General features: G+C 44.4%; 1 protein-coding gene across 2 annotated transcripts in view; it reads left to right on the forward strand.

Annotated features, from left to right (window-relative positions):
* Nfkb1 (nuclear factor kappa B subunit 1) overlaps positions 1-21,374 on the forward strand; it is a 113,747-nt gene that overhangs the window by 27,749 nt on the left and 64,624 nt on the right. For both annotated transcript variants that reach the window (XM_052179168.1, XM_052179169.1), the window contains exons 4-6: positions 687-765; positions 4,560-4,597; positions 8,294-8,392. In XM_052179168.1, the coding sequence (XP_052035128.1) occupies positions 687-765; positions 4,560-4,597; positions 8,294-8,392 (216 nt within the window). The remainder of the gene's footprint in view (positions 1-686; positions 766-4,559; positions 4,598-8,293; positions 8,393-21,374) is intronic.

Consider the following 21,374-nt stretch of genomic DNA (forward strand, 5'->3'; position numbering starts at 1 on the left):
AATAAGGAATATATTTATCATCAAAACAGAGGCACAGATATCTAAGATTGCGTGCACGTGTGTGTTGTCTGTGAGTGCGCATTCACATGTGTGTGGAGACTGAAGGTGGCTTCCCGTCTCAGTTTTTGAGGAAGGGTCTCTTCTGTAACCTAGAGCTCACGGGCTCGGCTAGACACTCAGCCAGCAAACCTGATCTTGTCTCCACCACCCAGAGCTGGTCCTGCAGACAAATGCTGCCAACCCAGCTTTCACCCGGGTGCTGGGGCTCTGGCCTCGGTCCTTGTGCTGTGCAGCCAGCACTTTATCAACTGGGCCATCTCCCCGCCCTCTGGGACTATATGCATATTCCTAAGATGGTGCAAGGTTCAGTTCACTCAGTCTGCAAATATTTCTCCAGGGTCCAGCGTGCCTGAAGTTCCCTTGGCTCTGAAGATGCACAACTTGAGGGACCCTCCAGGTGCTTGCCTTGGGGACCCCCTAGCTGTTATTCTCCTCAGATTCCTTTGTTACATAAGTCACACACACACAGCAGCCTACGGAGGTCCCAGAAAGGCACGTTAAACCCTGATTTCAGGAATGCTATTTTCAGGTTTTTCTCTCTAGTTTTCATTCTTGTAATTATTTTTCTGGCTTTGTGTAATGATAAAAGAAGAGAAATTAAAATATTTGTATTTTCATCCTTACAGATGTTTCATTTGAACACTGCTTTGACTCATTCAATATTTAATGCAGAATTATATCCACCAGAAATACCACTGTCAACGGGTAAGAAAAACACCCCCTTTTTCCTGTTGTTTTGCTTTCCCTTAAAAATAATCCTTGGGGTCTGGAGTCAGGGAGATGTGGATCAACCCAAACTAAGTATATGTGAAATGACTGTAAGGAAACCTGTTACTTTGTGGGTGCTTGGGACCTAGCCCAGGACCTCTGGGAGAGCCACAAGCACTCTAAACCACGGAACCATCTCTTCAGCCACAATAGTCTCTTAAAATTCAACGATATTCATAGGAAGGAAGTGGTGATTCGTGTTCTAAAACCACCCTTTCAGTATGATTTCTGGAAATGTGTCTCACAAAATGCTCCAGCACACACACACACACACACACACACACACACACACACACACACACACACATTGTTTTAGCAGGTGTGGTTTCTGGTATCTGTGTAAGGACAGTGTAAGGACTTTGCTCTTCCCCTCTTACCCTTTTGTGCTCCTCCTTGCTTTACTGCAGCTCACACAGAGCCAGCCTCAGCCCCTCAGCTCTGTATCTGGGGGCCCGGTCACGTCAGCCAGGACGAGAGGCCCTGGAGAAGCAATAGAAACAGAACCTTTATATTCTGACCAGACAAAGCTCGCAGAACTAATCCTCCTAACGTGATTGTTAATTAACGAATCTACAAATTGTTTAAGGTCACTGATGCTATAGCACCTGCACATTTCCCGGGCTCACTCTCAGCAGGCCTGCACGTAGATGTGATGTGACCGCCCTCTTGCTTCTTAGATCACCTGTCGGAGCTAAGCTGGCTTCAGCAGCAACCTGTTAGTTGGTAGAGATGTGTAGAGAAGTGGACAGCGGGTGCTTTGTGTCCTCTGGATTTCTGTGTCTCGTGATGTCATTTTTATCGTTCTTATTTAAAGTGAGTTTGGTTGTGCCAGTGTTTGTCTTTCAGAAAGTTTTCTACACACGTGGGAGGAAGGAGAGTTAATATGTCACCTTCCTCACTCGTATCCAGAAGTTACATCACAGAGCCCTGTTTGTCCTTACCCCAAACATGTGTTCCCTAACCACCACCATTTATATGTGATCTTGAGTGTTCTAGGTCATCTTCTTGTGACCACATAAATGCAGTGGAGGCAACCGTGCTTCCTGTGAACTTCTAACTCTGAGCTTTCTTTAGTATTTCTGCTTTATTGAAAATGTTGCACACTTGGTTCTGCTCTCAGGGAAAGCACGGGATTCTATACCATGCCTCACGAATACTGAACAGTATCCCGGGGCAGATGATTTTCAAATGTGTTCTTCTTTTCCTTTGGACTTAGAAATAAAATTACCAAAAGAATCATTTCAGAAAGTCATCTGTGTTCATATTGTTGTGTTGTGGGAATTGTCTTTTGCACAGTGTTAAGGAATCCTTTAAAACTGCATGTACAGTGCATTATTTTCCTCTTGTGCCCGTCCCTGGTCTGTACCAGCTCTCGGCCTGTCTCACCGTGTTGTCCGGTTTTTAGAGTTCAAGATAGACAGGATCTTTTGTTCAAATTTTAAAGGAGTGGGAAGGCTATCTATGTCAATATTCTCTTGTAATTTTCATGTGGATTTTTTTTCAATCTTTTTAAAATCTGAGACTATTAGTATTTCCAACCCTGCATTGGAAACTGTCTAGCAAGGAACCGCTGTTAGGTCTATGTCATTCTGCTGTGTTTTAATTTTCTTTTTACAATGGAAGATCATTTTTCTGGCCCAGAAATGTGGCCAGCAGAAGGTTAGTCTTAAACCAAATGTACGTGTATGAGATCCAGTGTTCTACTTCACTTGACCCTGCATGTGCTCTTCTGAGGGGAAGGGTTGCCTCCTCTCCTCATGGAATTTCACACACGTAAGGAAGTCTAAAAACAATACTGTGAGTGTTTCAGAAGGGCTGTTAAGAAGGAAGGGATTTGGAGCCTAATACGAGGATGTTTCCTCCCCACTATGTATTTCAGAGGCATCTTGGCCAATCACCGCCTTCTTCCTGGCCTGGCTTCTTGGTAGGTTCTTTTGGATGCAGAGAGGAAATGTATATTTTTAATATTGTCGTGCAAGCTGTCTGATATTCACAGCACAAAATCTTTTTCTAATCAGTTTTATCTCCCAGAAAAGTTAAATTCTAGCAATTTTCTTTTTGAAATTAAAAATTACAGTTACCTTTCTAAAAGTTTAAACCATTAAGGGATGAATTTTGTGAGACAGAAGAAGGTAATTTGCTACTTTACTGACCGCCAATAACCACCCATTGCATTTCTTGTTTAGCTGCAAATTAGGTCCCCAATTGTCTTCCTTGTACAGTTTTAGTCTTCAGTGTTATCTGATCAGTCATAATATTGAGAAGACAAAATGTATTCTCTTTGAAGTTACGGTTTATTAAAAATTAGAACCTGAACTTTTATCTCTTCTCAAATTTACTTATGCAAAATAAGGCTTAAGCTTCAGCCAGGGAGTGGGTTTTCAAATGAGCACAGAAGTGTTCTTCTAGACTGTCTTCAGCTTCAAGTCTTAATTTTCATTCAAACAAATATAAAATATTGAATATGTTTGTTATCATATGCTATTGGTTATCATACTGTGACATATAAGCCAGCTAAAGTCCTTGGGGAATTTCTTATAACATTTATATTTATGTTCTCAGAAGTCATGAAATTTTTTTTTGAAATTTCAAATCAGATATCACTGGGATATAAATTGAGCCTTTAGGTCCTTTTCATAGTAATTAATTGTCATGCATTTATCTTCAATTACATTATTTTTGGTATTTATCAGAACTGTGGGCTGTTTTAGAATAGAGTTCTTACGAGAGCACACTGTTAGGTATTTTATTATATCTGTATCAAAAGCTGTGAGTAAGATGCCGGGGTAGTGGCCCATGCTTTTCACCCTGGCCGGCACTTGGCAGGAAGAACTCTGTGAATTTGAGGCAGCTTTGTCTACGTAGTGAGCTCCAGGCCAGCCAGGGCTACAAGGCTAGACCCTGTCTCAAACAAAGCAAAACAAAACAAGCCATGGATAAGCAAGAAAAGTTCTTCAGGCTTCGCAGAAGACAAGGAGCAAACTAGTTACGCCACAGTGGCCGTCCCTTGGCTTGAGGTGAGGGAAAGACTAGAATTTCAGTAGCAGTTTTTCGGAGAGGCAGGAGGTCCTGGATCTCCCTCCTGTAGGTTTCTGTCGTCAGTTCATCATTTAATACTGAGCAGCTCCCTGTGAGGAAGGAAAGGCGTTGTGTGCGGGTGAAGTCCTCCTGGCACACCACAGCACACGGGGTGATCACTGTATTCAGCTGAGACATGAGACTGGGGGCTGCTGGCATCCAAATCTTCGCCAGCCATCAGACATTTTGTTTGGTCCAGCAGTGTACCATCACCATTCAGAAAAAAAGTATTTATTGTTACTCAATTAAACTATAAAACTATTGTTAATATAAGCCAAGCTTAGGGGCTGGAGTAATTGGTCAGCAGTTTAGAGTCTTCAGGTCTCTTCCTGAGGACCCAGACTTGGTTCCCAGTACCACGTGACAGCTAACAGCCACCTGAAACTCCAGTTCCAGGGCACCAGACACTCTTGTCTGGCTTCCTTGGACACCAAGCAAAGCCCCCATGAGCAAAAAATAAAATAAACATTTTTTAAAAAATATAATATATTTAATATTTCAAATGAGAACATATATCAGTAGAATTTCACCTATAAAATTGATTTGAAATCTCTGTTTAAAACATAATTCCAGCATTTGGCTTGCTTTGTATTTCGTGCAAGATTCCAGAAGTCTCACAGTTTCTTTTGGTTTTCTTGTGTTGTTTTTAACAGATGGCCCATACCTTCAAATATTAGAGCAACCAAAACAGGTAAGAATGAAGGGTCTGGGTGTTTGATGGTGTTACATCTCACGTTAAGGGCCAGGCTCTGAGTCATGGTAGTTGAATCTGATGGTGCTTTATCTGAATTATCAACAGCCTGCCGTGTTACACAATAACTTCCTGTGTCTACTTTACATTTTTCTTAGGCATTCTTCATATGGCCTTGAAACATCAGTTAATTATAAATCCTTGGTAGTCGGCCTCTCCTCCGGCTTAGTTTATCAGCGGCTTCCAGGGAAAGCGCTGGAGATTGTCCTTCATGAGGAAATGCTCAGGCACAGGTTCACAGCTAGTCCATCTGCTCACGTCCACGCCCACAGGGTACTCCTCCAGCCTTCATAAGCTCTAGCCTTTTCTGTGCCTAGAATGTGCAGCTCAAGGCAGTAAACGCACTGGGAGAAATTAGAATGGACTACGGGATCCCTCCCCGCCCCTGCTGGCTTCAATCACAGCCTTTTTTTGTTTTTCCGTTTTGTTTTTGTCTGGCTCTTTCCCTTTGTACTAAATATTGCACACAATAGCTCCAGGTTGAAATGGTCCCCCAAACTCTGCAAATATACTCGTTAGAACTTGTGTGGCTCTAGTCCTGCAAGAGAAGAGAATCTTCAATATCTGCCAATAGAATGTTTCAGTTATTATGGGATGGAAGCTATGGTATAGCCTCCCACAGAATGAGAGTCACTAGATCTCTGAGTGGATATGCGCATCACGTCGTGTGGCCCTGACATACCTGGCCTACCGAGTTATGCCACCCAGTGCCTTTTCTAGACTATGCTTCCTTGTAACTCAGGAGAGTGGGTTAGCCCGTTGTGTTGTGTAACAATGCTAAGAAGTGAAGTGCTGAGAACATACAGTGTTGTGCTGTAGAATTCTGGTGTGGTCAGCTGCCAAGTGGTAGAAGCATCTGAGTTATGTCCACGCTAGTATGTAAAGCTGAAGTCGGCTGGAAGTGCTTACTGTAAAGACAGGAATCCCACGGGGAGCTTTGGGGCATTGTCTGGTTGCTTACAGGAGGCCTCCTGACCACCCCCACCCCCAAACCTCACACACACACACACACACACACACACACACATGCGCACACCCTGCCCTGGGCTGCAGATAATACCTACCCTTGCTCTGTCTCTACGTCCATCTTTGTAAAGATGATTTCTCACATAAAGTCACTGTCCTTGGAGCTCGTCCAGGTAGCTGGACTCCGTGAGATTCTGCCTAGTAGTCTGGGATCCTGGAAAACATCCTAGCTTGTAAAATTGGGTTAATTTATAAAACTGATGAATCCAAAATGTACCTATGCATCAAAACATTTTTCAGATCCTTTAAAAAATTTTTAAATAATTTATTTAATTTTATTTTTATGTGCATTGGTGTAAGCGTGTCAGATCCCTTGCAACTGGAATTATAGACAGTTGTAAGCTAGGATGTCGGTGCTGGGAGCTGAACCCGGGTCCTTTGGGAGAGCAGACCATACTCTTAACTACTGAGACATTTCTCTAGCCCCCCCCTTTTAAAAATATTAAAATCACATTGATTTATTTTTTTTAATGTGTGCGTTCTCTTTCTCTACCCCACCGTGTGTGTGTGTGTGTGTGTGTGTGTGCGTGTGCGTGTGTGTGTGTGTGTGTGTGTGTGTGTGTGTGTGTGTGTACAAGCATGTCTATGGAGGTTGGGTAACAACTTTTGGAGTTGGTACCCTCCTACTCTGTGGGTCGTGGGGATCAAGCTGACCCACTGAACAAACAATGTTGCCAGCTTCAGGACCTTATTTTTCTAAGCATAGCTCGATGACAAGATTTTTAATGCGCAGTTTTTAATCATGAACCCCAAAGTCTTTGGTATTTATGATGTATTTGAACAGCTAGTATAGTAGTTCCAGAATTCAAACTTTAATTCATTATGTGTGAATATATAAAATATGTGTACAAAACCTTATGTTTGTTTTCCAGTCTGATTTTATTTTGATATCTGGCTTTAATGAAAGTAAGAAGGTTTTATGTAAGTGAGGCTTTTTGACTGGATGTATGGAGCCTCTCTGAGGTTAATGACTCATTTTAAGGAAATGGAGTTCCTGAGATGAATAGTAAACATTTAATCTCAAAATGCTAGAATTAGAAATGTGTCCAGAACAACATACATTTTTAAAGGGCTTCTTAATTTTTGGTTGTTATTTAATTTTAAACATTAATTTATTTCTGAGACAAAAGTGTCTGTAGTCATTGCTTTCCAAGTATTAAGATGACAGGTGTAAGCCACCACACCCAGCTCAAAAGTGTCTCACCAGCCTAACAGAACAATACATATTACGATCTTCAGAATAAATGCTGCCTTGTATAGGACATTCAATATTTTTTGAGATTTATTTATTTATTTATTTTATGCATATGAGTACACCTTCACTGTCTTCATATACACCAGAAGAGGGCATCAGATGTAAGCCACCATGTGGGTGCTGGGAATTGAACTCAGGACCTCTGGAAGAGCAGCCAGTGCTCTTAACTGCTGAGCCATCTCTCCAGCCCCACCAATATTCTTATTCAGCCAAGAATAATCCATAGTGTCACACGCCAATGCCACAAAGAAGTTTTGTGATTAAAGCCCCTATGTTAAGTTTTTGAGTTAGAAATATTCTTTTTCTTGGAGGCCTTTTGGACATGGATGGTGGAAATGAACCAGAGCGAAGATTGTGTGTCTTTAGATGTTCCATGACACATTTCTCAGAGTTAACTGTCTGTTAGTGTTGTGCTGTATTGTGTTGTGTTGTGCAGACTGTGTCTTGTCTTGTTTGGAAGCGGGGTCTCACGGTGTAGCCTTGACTGACCCCCAAACTCCCAGAGATCCATCCACTGCCTCTGCCTCACAAGCACTGGGTAAAGATGTATGTCAGTTGTAATCTGAAGGTGTGTTTGAATTTTCTCAGTTAGTAGATCCCCATCCTTATGGGTAGCCCATTTGGGGAGCCTGCTGTGACATGTGCTATTGTCTAGTTTGGGGGTGATTAAGTTCAAACACTATCCAGAGTGGATCCCAATTACATTAATTTTTACAAAACTAATGATCTTATTCTTTGAAGCGCTGAGAAGACTGCTAGCTTCACGGTGTTGTGGCATATGGGCGTGTCCACAACACTGAGGGACTTTATTTTAAAAGACACATCTTAGTCTGGCCTCAGTGGGAGGAAATCCACTTAATCCTCCAGAGACTTGAGGCCCCCCGGGGAGTTGGGGGGGGACACATGGGGGGAGAAACACCCTCTCAGAGGTGAGGGGGATGGGGATTGGGGTGAGGAACTTTGGGGGGAATGTAAATAAATAAAATAATTAATAAAAAGACACTTCTATGGTCTGTGATCAGAGCAGATGAAGGAACTCCTTTAAATAGCTAGCGTAACTTTGAATGACGGTGGAGTGGAGAGGCTTGGCCACGGCAATTGGTAATGAGAGGCTCCAGCTGAAACAAACTGTAGCCCCTGTGTCCAAAGGCTTAAGCTCTTCCTCCTTCCTGTGCTGAAGGTGGGTAGGTGCCGGGCCTCTCCGCCACAGCTCCGTGCTTCGTTTCCACCATAGCCGTTGGAAAGCATTTCTCGCCTGCAGAGTTGTCTTCCTTCCACGTGTCGCATGTTTAGAGACTTGTATGTAAGTGTGTCATTGTTGTTTTCAGTAACTACCGCTGTGTTCACCTCTACAGAGGGGATTTCGATTCCGCTATGTGTGTGAAGGCCCGTCCCACGGAGGACTTCCAGGAGCCTCTAGTGAGAAGAACAAGAAATCCTACCCGCAGGTCAAAGTAAGTTTGAAACCACCACTCTCACCGCCCAGGAGCCGAGCCAGAGGCGTCACGTGAATGTGAATAGGATGTTCCTTTGCCCCTAAGCAGGAGTGTTTACATCGTTATTATAAGTTTTAATAGAAATGCATTTTCTCATGGAAATCACAAATCGTCAAACACCATTAACATCTCCATTTTAGTGAGGTGGTTTCAACATCAACTAAGAAAAACTCGCTACCTCTCCAGTGATCTTAAAGCTGGCTTTTAATCTCAGAGTTTTTAAATATTCTCTGATGTTCTAATAAAACTTGGAGCCAGGAGTCATGTGCATCCCTGTAGTCCTTGGACTTAAGAGGATAACAATTTGAGTGTCAGACACCCCAAGCTAGCCTCAACTACATAGCAAGTTTGAGGTCAGCCTAGACTAGATCCTTGTCTCTTAAGAAAACCAAGAAAACAAAAAAATGTCTTTGAGACAAATTCCAAGTACTGGGTTTATAGAGATTTCATGACAAGACACTTGACAGAGTATATATCCAATATGGAATATTTTAATTATTTAAGAACATAAATTCAGACCCAGGTGATGGGCTGAACAGGTTATGAACAGGCTTATCTAACTGACCAAGCATATAAATACACAAGTACCACTAGCGTGTATTTCACAAGGTGTTTTAGAATTTAAATGAGGAAATGTGCTTAAGTGCTCTGTACACAGCCTGACAGGAACCGTGTGCAGCCACTCAGAATTCTATAGCATGGGGGGCAGAGGGAGCTGGGGTGTGGGGTCTTTAGCTTCTTACATTGTTGATGCAGAATTGAGCATAGCTTTCTCTAGTCCAGAGTTTCCATCTTCCTAATCCAGTGCTGAGTTTCAGAGACTGACGAGGATTTTGCAAGGAAACAGTTGAAGACTTTGGAGTGATTCACAAGTTTTTATTTATTCAGAAATCCAGGCTTAGACTAAGTGTCACCCGCAGTAAAAGTTACAGCTCTTCAGCCTGTCTTTCAGCTGGCTTGTGCAGGCAGCAGCTGCCCTTGCCCTCTGCAGTTCTCACACAGGGGAAGTTGTGAGAACTTTGGTTTTGCCTCTTAGGTTGCTTGTCCCCTTTTTGTGTTACTTCCAGGCTCAGGCCTTCTAGGTTCCTGCCTCTGTCTAAGGCAAAAGAGTCATAGCCTCTCGTTATCTTTCCAGTAAAACCCAACTCCTGGCCTGGGGTCTGTGAGTCACTTTCCATTTTAAGACTCTCAGCTCTAGTTGTGGAATGAGCAGTATTTTTCCCAGTAAAGGTGATTGAACGTGGAAGTGCAGTGACTTTAGTTCACAGAAGGCCACAGTTATATTAGACAGTGTTTTTCAGAGAAATCGAACCAGGTCAGTGGAGATGGGCGGATAGATGGTTGACTGAGCGATAAGGGAGGACATGAGAGGAATCGGACTCAGCTGTCATGATTATGAATGTCCTGCTCTGCGGCGTGTGTAAAATGTACCCAGGGATATTGCTAGGATTCCATCCCTGAAGCCTGAGCACCAGGTAACTGGTGGGACTCGCTGTCTAAATCTGGGCGTGGCGATACTAATATAAGCCCTTTCTCCTAAGGCAGCAGAGCTTACAGTTCTGATGCCCTGGAGGGGACAAGAAATGAAGAGTGCCCTCCCTCCCGTTAAGGTGGGGGCAGTAGAAGGAGGAAGGAGAGAAGGGGAGGATTCTCTGATGTAGTAAGTAGGGCTTCTAGCTGACTAGATAGACAGAACGAGATAGTTCTGTCCACACTGAGGGAAGGTCTTCCCTCAGTCCAACATACTTTCCAGTCTCCTTTGGAAACAGGCACACACCCAGGAGGAAAATGCATTACCAGCTTTCTATGTTTGCCCAGAGTAGTTGACTGCACACCTGAAATTTCCCTCAGGAAAGACTGTGGCTTCCGGTCCTTCAGAGGCTAGGTGAGGAGAGCATAGCAGAACGGCAGAAAAGAAAACAATCATTCCACATCACCAATGTGTTACCTCCTGTAACATACATTATCCCTGAGGAGCCGAGGCTTAGGTTAGCCGGCCCTCTTCAGAGGGTCAGGGCTTCTCTCTCCTGCAGCTCACTGGCCCTCTCATGTGACTGTGGGCAGCTGAGGGGCCAGGGGCTTAGGAACAAGTCATGAAGGACTGTGGTAAAGCAAGAGGATGAGAAATTTGAACAGCAAAGAAGAAACGGGGCAGAAGTCATCAGGGGTCAGATCTAGAATTTTCTACCTGTGTGTGTCCTGTACGAATATTGTGTGCAATTATGTGTCCCTATCTGCAGCAGGGTCACTGAGCCGCACTTGTCAGCACTGATACTGATCATAACTACTTAAGAACTATGTGAGGAGAAAAAGTAGGGTTTTTTTTTTTTTTTCTGTGTTGGCCCTCTACTGGGAAAAAAAAAAAAGTACGTTGTGTTCTATTCACGAACTCTTTCCTACTGTGGCACTAGAATTCTGTGGTCCGCCCTGCATGAAAGATGGGAGTGTCTGTAGAAAGATGCTTCCAGTGGTATCTTGGGATTACTGCACATCCACCCATAATCCATCCCAGAGTTGGGTGCCTGCACTTCCTGAGGGAGCCGCTCTCCCGTAGCCTCACTCTCACCAGGCTGTGCCCTGCAGGAAGAGTGTGTCTTCAGGCTCACGCTCACCCTCACTGGCAGCCTCTGTCTCTCTGGATTCAGGCCCTCGCCCTGCCCTGCCTCTTCAGGCACACCCCTGCTGTCCTTAGGGCCGCTGCAGAGTTAGTGGTGAATGCGACGTGAAGATGGCACTGAAGGTCTGGGGGCTCTTGAAGGCTTTGGGAACTGGTCCTGACCTAAAGCTGCAGAAACCAAGCTGCATTTCATGTAGCTTGTAGACATACATCTTGTTCGGGTGTCTTCTTGTTGACTGTGTGAAGCATCAAGATGACTATCAAGCTAAGGGATCTCCCACAAGCCAGCGTCTCCTATAAGAAGTATCCCCGTGCTCTGCACTCTGTGTACTCTCTGGGGGATACTGGGACACAAGCTCAGTTTTGTCATCTGTCTCTCCCCGCCCCCTGCCCTACTGCGGCACCACCTTTTCTAGAACTCAGGCCACTGTACCGTGTGCATGTTCCTTCCGTGCAGCTGAGAAGAAAGAACCTCTTTAACTCTCTAGGATCTGGCTGTACAAGTCTTCATGGTCTTCTTATGTCCTCCCTCTCTTCCAATTAATTCCTCTGGGAATACTGGTTCCTGTGTCCTCACAGGTGTCGTTAATGTTTTCGTTAATGACAGAAGCCTTCCTTCAGTAGCTCTGGGTTACTTCGTGTTTCAAAATATTTTAAGCATACAAGTTGCAAAATTCTATATAACAAATACCATGTGCCAAAATGTAAATCTAATAGATAGTCATATTTTGCCTATTTGCTGTTTTTCCTGTCTCTGTCTCTGTCCCTTTCTTTGTCTCTCTCTGTCCTACAACATGGCTACAGTGGGAGCCCCCACTCAGCCACAACTCTGTTCTCTTTCTTTGCCCAAAGGAAAACCACTGTTCCGAACATTCTTTATCTGAGATACTTTTAGATTTTACCACATACATATGCATTCATATCATATACTAAAACCATTTTCAAGAAAGTTACTTTTTACTAGCTTTAACCAGAAATTTTTATTGTATATAGTGGCTCCTTTTCAAACCACATATGGGTTATAACCAAATACTGAAGATTAAACAGTGATTGCTTTAATCTAGTCTCCTCCTCTTTATTATCTGAATAAAAATGTCTTCAATCACAGTGTGGAACTTATGCTGACCCTTAAAGCAAAAACTTATATTCAAGGAGAAGCTATAGAAAATAAATATGCAGAATTTAAGGAATTTTCCTGCTTTTAAAAAATTGAGTAATACCTTGTCTAGCCTGTAAGCTCGCCCTTTAGTGTTTGCTGGGTTCTGATTTCATCTGTGGCTCCTGGGAGAACAGGAGAGACAGCAGGGAACCTCCTCTGAGCTGAGCCTGTCCCTGCCTGTTCTTGACTCAGCAAGGAGTGCCAGGGAAGGCTTACTACCCTCCTTTTCCCGAAAGTGGTGGCAGAAAAATTTTAAATCAAAGTGTCTTCCTTGAGCAAATGGAGCAGGGCCAAGAGGAGGAGCCACACGTAGCTTTAGGGATGAGTCTGCGGCCCGTCCTCACTTGCTGTGAGTCCTCGGTGCTAGGGCACCTTGTGACATTGCACTTCGACATCAGCAACTTTTCTTTTTTTTTCTTCTTTTGGGGGGTGGGGGTTCGAGATAGGGTTTCTCTGTATAGCCCTGACTGTCCTGGAACTCACTCTGTAGACCAGGCTGGCCTCGAACTCAGAAATCCGCCTGCCTCTGCCTCCCAAGTGCTGGAATTACAGGCGTGTGCCACCACTACCCAGCAACTTCTCATTTCTAAAATACAGTTTATTTGTAATCATCAAACGCCCGGAGCTTGGAACCCAGCGATGCACGTGTAGCTGTTCTGATGAGCTTGTCTAGCGGCTGCTTTGGCGTCCCCCCTTCCCGGGGTTTGAAGGTTAAAGAAAGGGTTTTTTGGAATGTTTCTGGTGAACAACAGATTTTGGCTCCATTCTCCCACCTACCATAGAGTATGCACTCTAAGTGCCTCTCACCGAAAAATCCTTAATGTTACATTTCTGTCGAGGTTAATAGAGCCCGGCTGATCTGCTGTGGGCTGGAGGATATCACATGTCCCTGCAAAAGCTCCCTTTCCTTTGCACAGACTTGTCTGAATCCGGAGGCTTGCCATCCTAAAGATCTAGTTGGAATACTAATTTTGAATAATTTAGCCTGATCCAGTTTCCTAACATGGGGGGGAGGGGGGAAGGGGGAGATCACTACAACGGCTTGGGCATGCAGTCAGAACCTAGTTCATAGCTTCCATTAGAATGTCCTTAACATTCCTGAGTGTTCGCTAGGCTCAAATAAAATAGCTACGTTCCCTACCAATACTATAGTCTGTGCTTTGTAACATGCAAGCACACAGATATACACACACAGAGAGACACAGACACACACACACAGACACACACACACAGGCACACACAGGCACACACACACACAAATACACACACAGACACACATACAAATAGACACACATACAAACACACAGACACACACACACACACAAATACACACACAGACACACATACAAATAGACACACATACAAACACACAGACACACACACACAATTTATTCAAAGAAGGGCTTTGTAACCCAAGGTTCATGGCTCCTTTTATGGCTTCAGAAAGGTTTGGGACTTCTGAGTTTACACATAGAATTTTATGTATATTAGTATGCATTTTTCTTATACTTTTAAATACATTTTTAAAGACTTGAACATGTGTAAGAATAATGCTGGAGGGTATTGGCTTTTTGACAGCAGCTGATTAAAGTGATCTCTACAATTATTTGTTGGGGGTTTGCTGGATCTCCCTGTGTAGCTTAGGCTGGCCTTGAACTCACCACCCTACCTCTCCTCGGGAGTTCTGAGGAATTCCAGGGATGCAAGTGTCTTGAATGTTTTTCTTATTTCTGTTTTATTTTGAAATTTTACATTTGCTTTTTTTTTTTTAACCCATTTTAGGCAAGTTGAAGCACTTCGTGTTTCTCAACATGTAATTCAAGGTAGTTGCTCTTTAGATTTCCATTGAGTAAAAAAGGTGAGATTTAGTGCCAATAGTCAGAAAAGGGGAAACTTCAATTAGTCATCTCCTCTCTTTCTCTCTCTCCCTGGCTTTCTGCCCTCTCCCCCCTTCTCTCCACCCCCCCCCACTCCCACCTCTCTTTGGTACTGACTAAATACAAAGTCATTCACAGTTAAAAGCAAAAAAGAAAAGATAATCATTTCACTAATATTCACTCAGCACAGTAATACTCCTGTATTACAAGGAGGTAACATCCTCCGTGTGACCACAATCTAGACTTCCACATAACTTTTCTCCTAAATAGCCCAGAAGTTTTACAGTTGCCTCCATGAATAAAATCTTGACTTTTTAAAATAGCCCTTTGAATCACTGTTATTGTTAGAAGTTGGAGGAAGCTACCTACTGGAGGAAACTCTTGAGCAAGGAAAACTGATTCTGGGAATTCAGAGAGCCAGGCTCCTTAGAGTTGCAGGTTGTCTGAATTTTCGTGCCTGGCATGGTAACCTGAGTTTTCGCAACTGGCGTGGTGGCCTGCCTTTACTGGCATTTCCTCTCCCCTCCCGTGTTTCTCTGCATACACAATTGTTCTTAGGATGCTTATTCCTGGTGGCTGTATTCAGTCTGAGACGTCTCTGGTCAGAGTGGTCTCTGTTTGAAGAGGATTAGTGCATCCACCATTCAATTCGGGAACCCTGGCTTCCTAAAGCCACATGTGGACACTGGTGTAGATGCGGCAAAGTGAGTTACCTGAGGCCTTATGGTCCTCAGGTGTCTCCGTAGTCAGGAACTTCCCAGTCTTTGGTGGGTCCAGGGGTGCTCTGCTGGCTCTCCTGTAGTCCCCATCTTTCTACCTCACACTCTAAGTGGACTCCAGATCAGAGTCTTCCAAATGGGGACAAGCAGAAGGATCCAGGGAGACATGTGAAGCAAACTAGTATGAGTGTCTGCAGACCAGGGGAAGGCAGGAATAAGTCCCCAGTATCTCTAGGTAACTGAGTCATCAGCTGCTTGATAGAGAAGTACAAAATAGGTTTGCTTGTATTAGAGAAGACTTGGAATTGAAAGCAGGCGAGAAGGATGTAAGGCCAAACACGTTTTTCAAATCAGGTATCATTGAACTGGTCTAGACACTGGAAAAATAATCATCAGATGGGCAAGTGGGTAATGAGGTTTTTCTCAGGGTGGGACAGAGAGCTATGGAGACTGGGAGAGGGTAAGCTGGAAGGCGAGGAGCTCACAGTGTTTAGCTGACGTCCCGGGAGAAGCTAACGTGGCTGTAAGTGTGTGCTTCTCCATGACAGCTCCCCGGATGGCGTGGAGGACTCAGCCTGTGGACAGCATAGCCGCGGCGTTAAGTACCAGCTGTGAACTCGTCGCCAGCGTGGGCTATGATGTTACTTCCTAGATTTGCATCGGTTAGCAGTGCTATTGATCTTGGCCAGGCTTCAGTTTCTTCATCTGTAAAATTGACGTAGAGAACCAACTTTAAGGAACGTGTGGGTACAGTCCGTCGTTCAATACTGGCACACCGTCAGCCTGGAAACACAATTGCGCCCGTACTCATGTAAAATTTCAGGAAATGGGATACTACTCCGAAAGCTTGTGTTTAGAGGTATCACATGGTGTCATGGGAAGCTCACAGAAAACAGGAGGACAGACAGAAGTGTTTGGTTTTGTTAAGTCCCTTCACCGTGTCCTGGTAGACCCTGTGCATCTAATCTGCACAGCACTGTATTAATTTCCTAGGTTGCCATAACAAATAACTGCAGGCTGGGCCGTTTTAAACAACGGAGCTTATTGTTCCAAAGTTCTGGAGGCCCAGAGTCCACAGTGAAGGTGCCAGTGTGGTCTCGCTTCCCCCAGAGGCTTCAGGAAAGAATCAGTTCTGGCCTCTTCCGGTTTCGGGTGCCAGTCCTCAGCACACTCCAGCTCCTTCCAGCGGCCTCGCTGATCTCCCTTATGTCTTCACAGGGCTGTTCCTCCTGACTGTGTATCTGAGTCTTTCCCTCCCTTCCCCTGTAAAGGCACCCGTCAGCGTGGCTAGGGACCACCACGCTGTGTAGCAGAACCTCTTCTCGACCAATCACATGTGTAGAAAGTTTGTATGCAGATGAAATTGTGTTCTGGGCTGCTGTGTGGGCCCGCGTCCTGGGAGATGCTCTCCTAACTCGCTGTAAGCATGATGTGCAGGGTTACGGAGTGCTCCCCAGCGCGGGCATTTAAGGCCATGTCGTTCCGTGCGTGCCTCCCTCAGAAAGAAACCCACGTGCACCATGTGCTCCCTTGTTGTGCTCCTTTGGTATAGATTCAGGGAGTGGAAGAAAATCTTTCAGGTCTGAGGGAATTGCTGTACTGGGGTTTTGAACATTGTATTCTAGTAGATGGAGGGTATGCTAGTAACTGTCTGGTACTGGACTCTTGGATGGCGCTCTGAATTGTAGCATCTGCCATTTTTCTTCTCACAGGAAAGTTCAGGCTGCTAACATGAAGTCAACAAGGTTGCAAAAAAAAAAAGACAGTGAAAAGTATTAAATTAAAATTTAAACATTATTAAATTAAATTAACTCCATGCCAACCTGTTTCTAACCTACTACTTCAAGATTTCACTAAAATATCAATAATACAATAGCACATCCTAGATGCTGACCCAGTAAGCAAAGTTAGATCAAGAGAAGGTGATACATTGTTTCCCATAGGAGATACTCTCTATGCACATGTTACATAATATAAAGATTTTCAGATATAAGTAAACCTGTTAGGTGTTATGGCAGAGACTTCATTGTGTGATAGTTAAAGAGACCTGCGGTTTAGTGGGATTAACACTGTTTAAAAGCAAAGCTAGATCTCGTTCCTGATTCTGCCACTCACAGATGATGCGATCTTCAGAAAGTTGCTAAAGATCTTCAGACCTGGTTTTGTTTATGAGATGAAAATAGAAACAACTCCTTTGCAGGAACTGTGTGTGCTTACATGAAAAACTGTCCTCTTGAAAGGCAGCTGCCGTAGCCCCTGGCACTTTGGTAGCATTAAACGCTCATTTGGGACACGTGTGTAGAAAAAGCCACAAAGATGCCTGCTATTTTCACGAGAGCAGAAGTTCACAGGTCCTTTGTTAACAGCACCTAGAATGATACCCATCTATAGCAGACACCAGCAGTTACTTGTACGGTGAGTAAGTGGTCAGTGGTCAGAAGCCGGAAGAATCATCTCAGGAAGCACAGGTCCTCCATGGTGGAGCTAAGCAGGACCCTGGGGTGGCCACCAGGTCTCCACCCGTCACTTCCGCTTACTCCTCACCAGCATGCTCCTCTTTTGCCTCTCCAGCCTGGCATGACTACCAACCAGGACAGCCACATCCCAGGCCTGGCTGTACACCGTAGTGTAGCTCTTAGACATAGCACCAACCTTTTCCGGGTTGAAACTGGCTTTTCTGCCTTAGTTTCTAAACCCATTTTAATCATCCAATTGTGAAATAAGACCTAAAAAGAAACTAAAAAGGTTTAAGCAAAATAGACATTTATTTTAAAAACTGAAAATTCTAGGGAAGAAGTAGTAAAACCCAGATTCTACCAAATCGGTAGAAAAGCTCCCACTGGGCTTAAAGGCCACTCCGCCACCACCTCCGCTGCTGCCACCACCTCCTCCGCCTCCACCACCGCTGCCGCCGCCGCCGCCGCCACCACCGCAGCAGCAACAGCAGCAGCAGCAGCAGCAGCAGCAGCAGCAGGCGGCTCACTGTGAGGAGACCTGAGTTCCCAAAGCTGACATCCAAGCTTACAAGGCCACCGACTGGCCGTTCCTAGGCCTCTGTTGCTCTAGGTTGTTCCCCTGCCTGTCCCTGAAGCAGCAGGACAGGGGCCGGGCAGAGCCCTGTGTCAGTCGGTCCCACACTCTGCCTCTGGTTCTGAAAGTGGCCTTGGTCAGAGGCTGTGAGCATGTGGCATGAATTGAGGTTATAAGTCACTGAGCAAAGACCTATGTGCTAGCGAAATGCGGATGATCCAAGATCAAAAGGATCAATTCATTCTTCCCTCCCGGTGATCAGCCTATGGGTTCAACTGTTCATTCCTAAAATTTTGTAAGCCTGGGTTCTTCTCTTGAGAACGACTACTCCTTGCTATTCCCAATATATAGAACTTTTGTTTAAAAGTAAACCAAAAAAGTTTTTATGTATTTACAGATATCACTTTCATTTAATAAAATTTCAAGGAATATAAAGACATAGACAGAAGTCCCCTTCTGTCCAAGAGTCTTTCGCTCCCTGGAGAGGAGTGTTGGAAGCAACTTCTCAAGCGCACTCCCAACCGTGCCATGCCTTTACCATGTATGTTCCTACCTGCCGGCACATTTCTACTCACAGTTCCACATGTATGTAAGCGTTAGTGTAGAGCATATGCATAGGCATGTATTCTGCTAATTATGACTGATTGTCACTTACTTTTTCTGCTTACTGAGTCTGAAATTTGTACAGATTAACAGCAGACTCCAGAGCTGGCAAAGCCAGATTCAACTCCAGCTCTGTCCCCTTAGCCACTGTATAACCTTGAGCTAGGTGACTGCTGTCTCTGTGCCCCTATAGACCTAGCATAAGAGGAACTCTGCCTCGTGGTGTTGTTGGGAATATTGAATGAATTAGTGTTGAAAGAGCGGTGCCTGGCCCAGGGAAGTGTTCTGATGTTGACTTTCATACCTGTCTACTCTGTAATGGCTGCGTGCTTTCTGTTGCTGTGTAAGACATGCTGTCTTCTCTAAACTCCCAATCTGTCTTCTGTCACAGGCCAACCGTCTCAATCCTGCATCATAATAACTTCTCCTTTACTCTGAGGTCTTTGTCACACTGGAGTGTTTCGTTATTGAAACTTTTTAGAAACAGTTATTCATTTTTATTTTATGTGCATGAGTGCTTTCGCCTACATGTATGGATGTGCACCGTATGCATGCAATGCCCACAGAGGCCAGAGAAGCCATTGGAATCCCTGGAACTGGAGTTGCAATTGGTTATGAGCAACCGCGTGGGCTTGCTAGCAGAGCAGAAAGGGTCTTTAGCTACTGAGCCATTTCTCCAGCCCAGAGATACCATTTTAAAAATATAATTTGTGTCTTTTGTTTTGTTTTGTTTTGTTTTGTTTTGTTTTGTTTTGTTTTGTTTTGTTTTGTTGAGACTGGGTCTTACCATGAAGTCCTAGCTGTCCAGGAGCTCAATATATAGACAAGACTGGGATGGGACTCACAGAGGTCTGCCTGCCTCTGCCTCCCAAGTGCCGAGATTAAATGCATATGCCGTTGTGTTCAACCCTTTCTTATTTTTTATTAGATATTTGCTTTATTTACATTTCAAATGTTAACCCCTTTCCACATTACCCCACCTAAAACTCCCTATCCCATTCCTCTCCCCCTCCTCACCCCCCCCCAATTTCCTGACGTGAATTCCCCTACACTGGGGAATGGAGCCTTCACAAGACCAATGGCCTCTCCTCTTAGTGATGTCTGAAATGGTCATCTTCTGCTACATATGTAGCTGGAGCCGTGGGTCCCTCCCAGTGTACTCTTTGTGTTTTTATTCTTTGAGAAGTCATAAACTGGATTTCATCATATTTACTCCCCACTATTCCTCCTTGATCTTCTGAGATCCCCCCCTCCTCCCAGTTTCATTCTTTCTCTCTTCCTTCCTTCCTTGCTTCCTTCTTTCCTTCCTTCCTGCCCTTCCTTCCTTCCTTCCTTCCTTCCTGCATATGTACTCATGGGTGTGAGACCATCCACTGACCATGGTCATTCATAGAAATTATGTTTACTTTTCATAGATGTTACTCTGCAGAGGTCAGAGGACAGCTCACCAGGGTCAGGGCTTTCTCTCTCGTTTACCCCTGTGGTGTGTACTCCAGACTGGCTGGCCCTGGGGCCTCCAGCTGGCTCTCCTGGCCCTGCCTCCCATCTGTAGGCATGTTGGGATTACAGATGTGCATCATCTAGTAGGGTTTTTTACTTGGGTTCCAGGGATCAAACTCACATTACCAGGCATGCATAGCGATGCTTTCACCCATGAGCCTCTACGTGGCCCTGGATGCTGAATTTTTTTATCATAGCTTTATTTTGACTCTTTGTTGTATCATTTGCTTCTTATATGTTTAATGTGTTTTTCGATGTGATGGCCCTTTCAGAGAGTCTGCCCTGACTTGCTCCCAATCACTAGCTCACTTGAGTGCGTTCTGGGGATCGCTTCCTAATGGGCCCCTGCAGACTCTGATGTCTGCCTTGCTGTGTCCTGTGCTTACTCAGATGCGCCCTACTCATCTCTAGACCGCACTTCATCAGCACAAGAACTGTGTCTTATTAGACTCCTTAACACTGTGCCCAATTAAATTCCCTTTCGTTCTTTGGGTACTCAGTGATTACCCCAGTTAGTAATAGAAATGTGCAATTAGTAATAGACACAAAAGTATTTCCACTCTCCTACTGAGCTCTTGCTGTGTGTCAGCGAATCTTATACAGCTCCACCAGGGAGGCCGTATTATCCTGGTTTTCAGTTGGGTTTGATAAACGCTTGACCAAAACCAGCTTGTCTTTCCACCTTTCCTCTCCTAGCTTTATATACAGGCTTGCACACGAGCTCTCTCTCACACACACACACACACACACACACACACCTCCGAAGTAAGTACTTTCTCCAGCCTAGACCTCTCTGAAATCCAGGCTTCAGGTCCAGCTACTTGGTCAATTTTATCCTTTGGATACCTGGTAGGCTTACCAAGCTCAAAGCTGAATTCTTAATTCCCTACTTGAAGTTGTCCATTCTTAGACAATGGTAACACATCCCCCAGTTCCTCAGACCAAAAGGTCTTGAAGTTATTCTTGACTCTCCATTTCTTGAGTTCCACTTGTGATCCACCCTACTAGCTATATATTCAGCCTACTTAGAATCTAATTCCTCGTTGCCAGTTCCACCCCTTGAGCCAGGAATAGACCATCCGTCTCCCGATGATTGCCATATGCATGGGTGATTCCTTCTCAATCGGGTATTGCAAATTTATTGATTTTTTTTTGTTATTGGCATTTACCTTTTTATACTTTTCAAAGTAGTTTTCTCTTCTTCGCACTCATTAAAAATTTTTAGTATAGTTTAAATATTTCTAATCTAAAAACACAAAATCAAAAATGCTCTGACAGAGCCAGGGGGAAAGGAACAGCTCAGTGGGTTCTTGTCACACAAGCGTGAAGAGCGGAGTTTGAATCCCCAGAACCCGCATGGCAGTTCAATGCAGTACAGTAGTGCCAGGCTCTGTAATCTCAATGCTCCTATGCAGAAATGGGACGTGGGCACAGG

The sequence above is a fragment of the Apodemus sylvaticus genome, chromosome 4 (genome assembly GCF_947179515.1).
Source record: "Apodemus sylvaticus chromosome 4, mApoSyl1.1, whole genome shotgun sequence".
NCBI lineage: Eukaryota > Metazoa > Chordata > Mammalia > Rodentia > Muridae > Apodemus > Apodemus sylvaticus.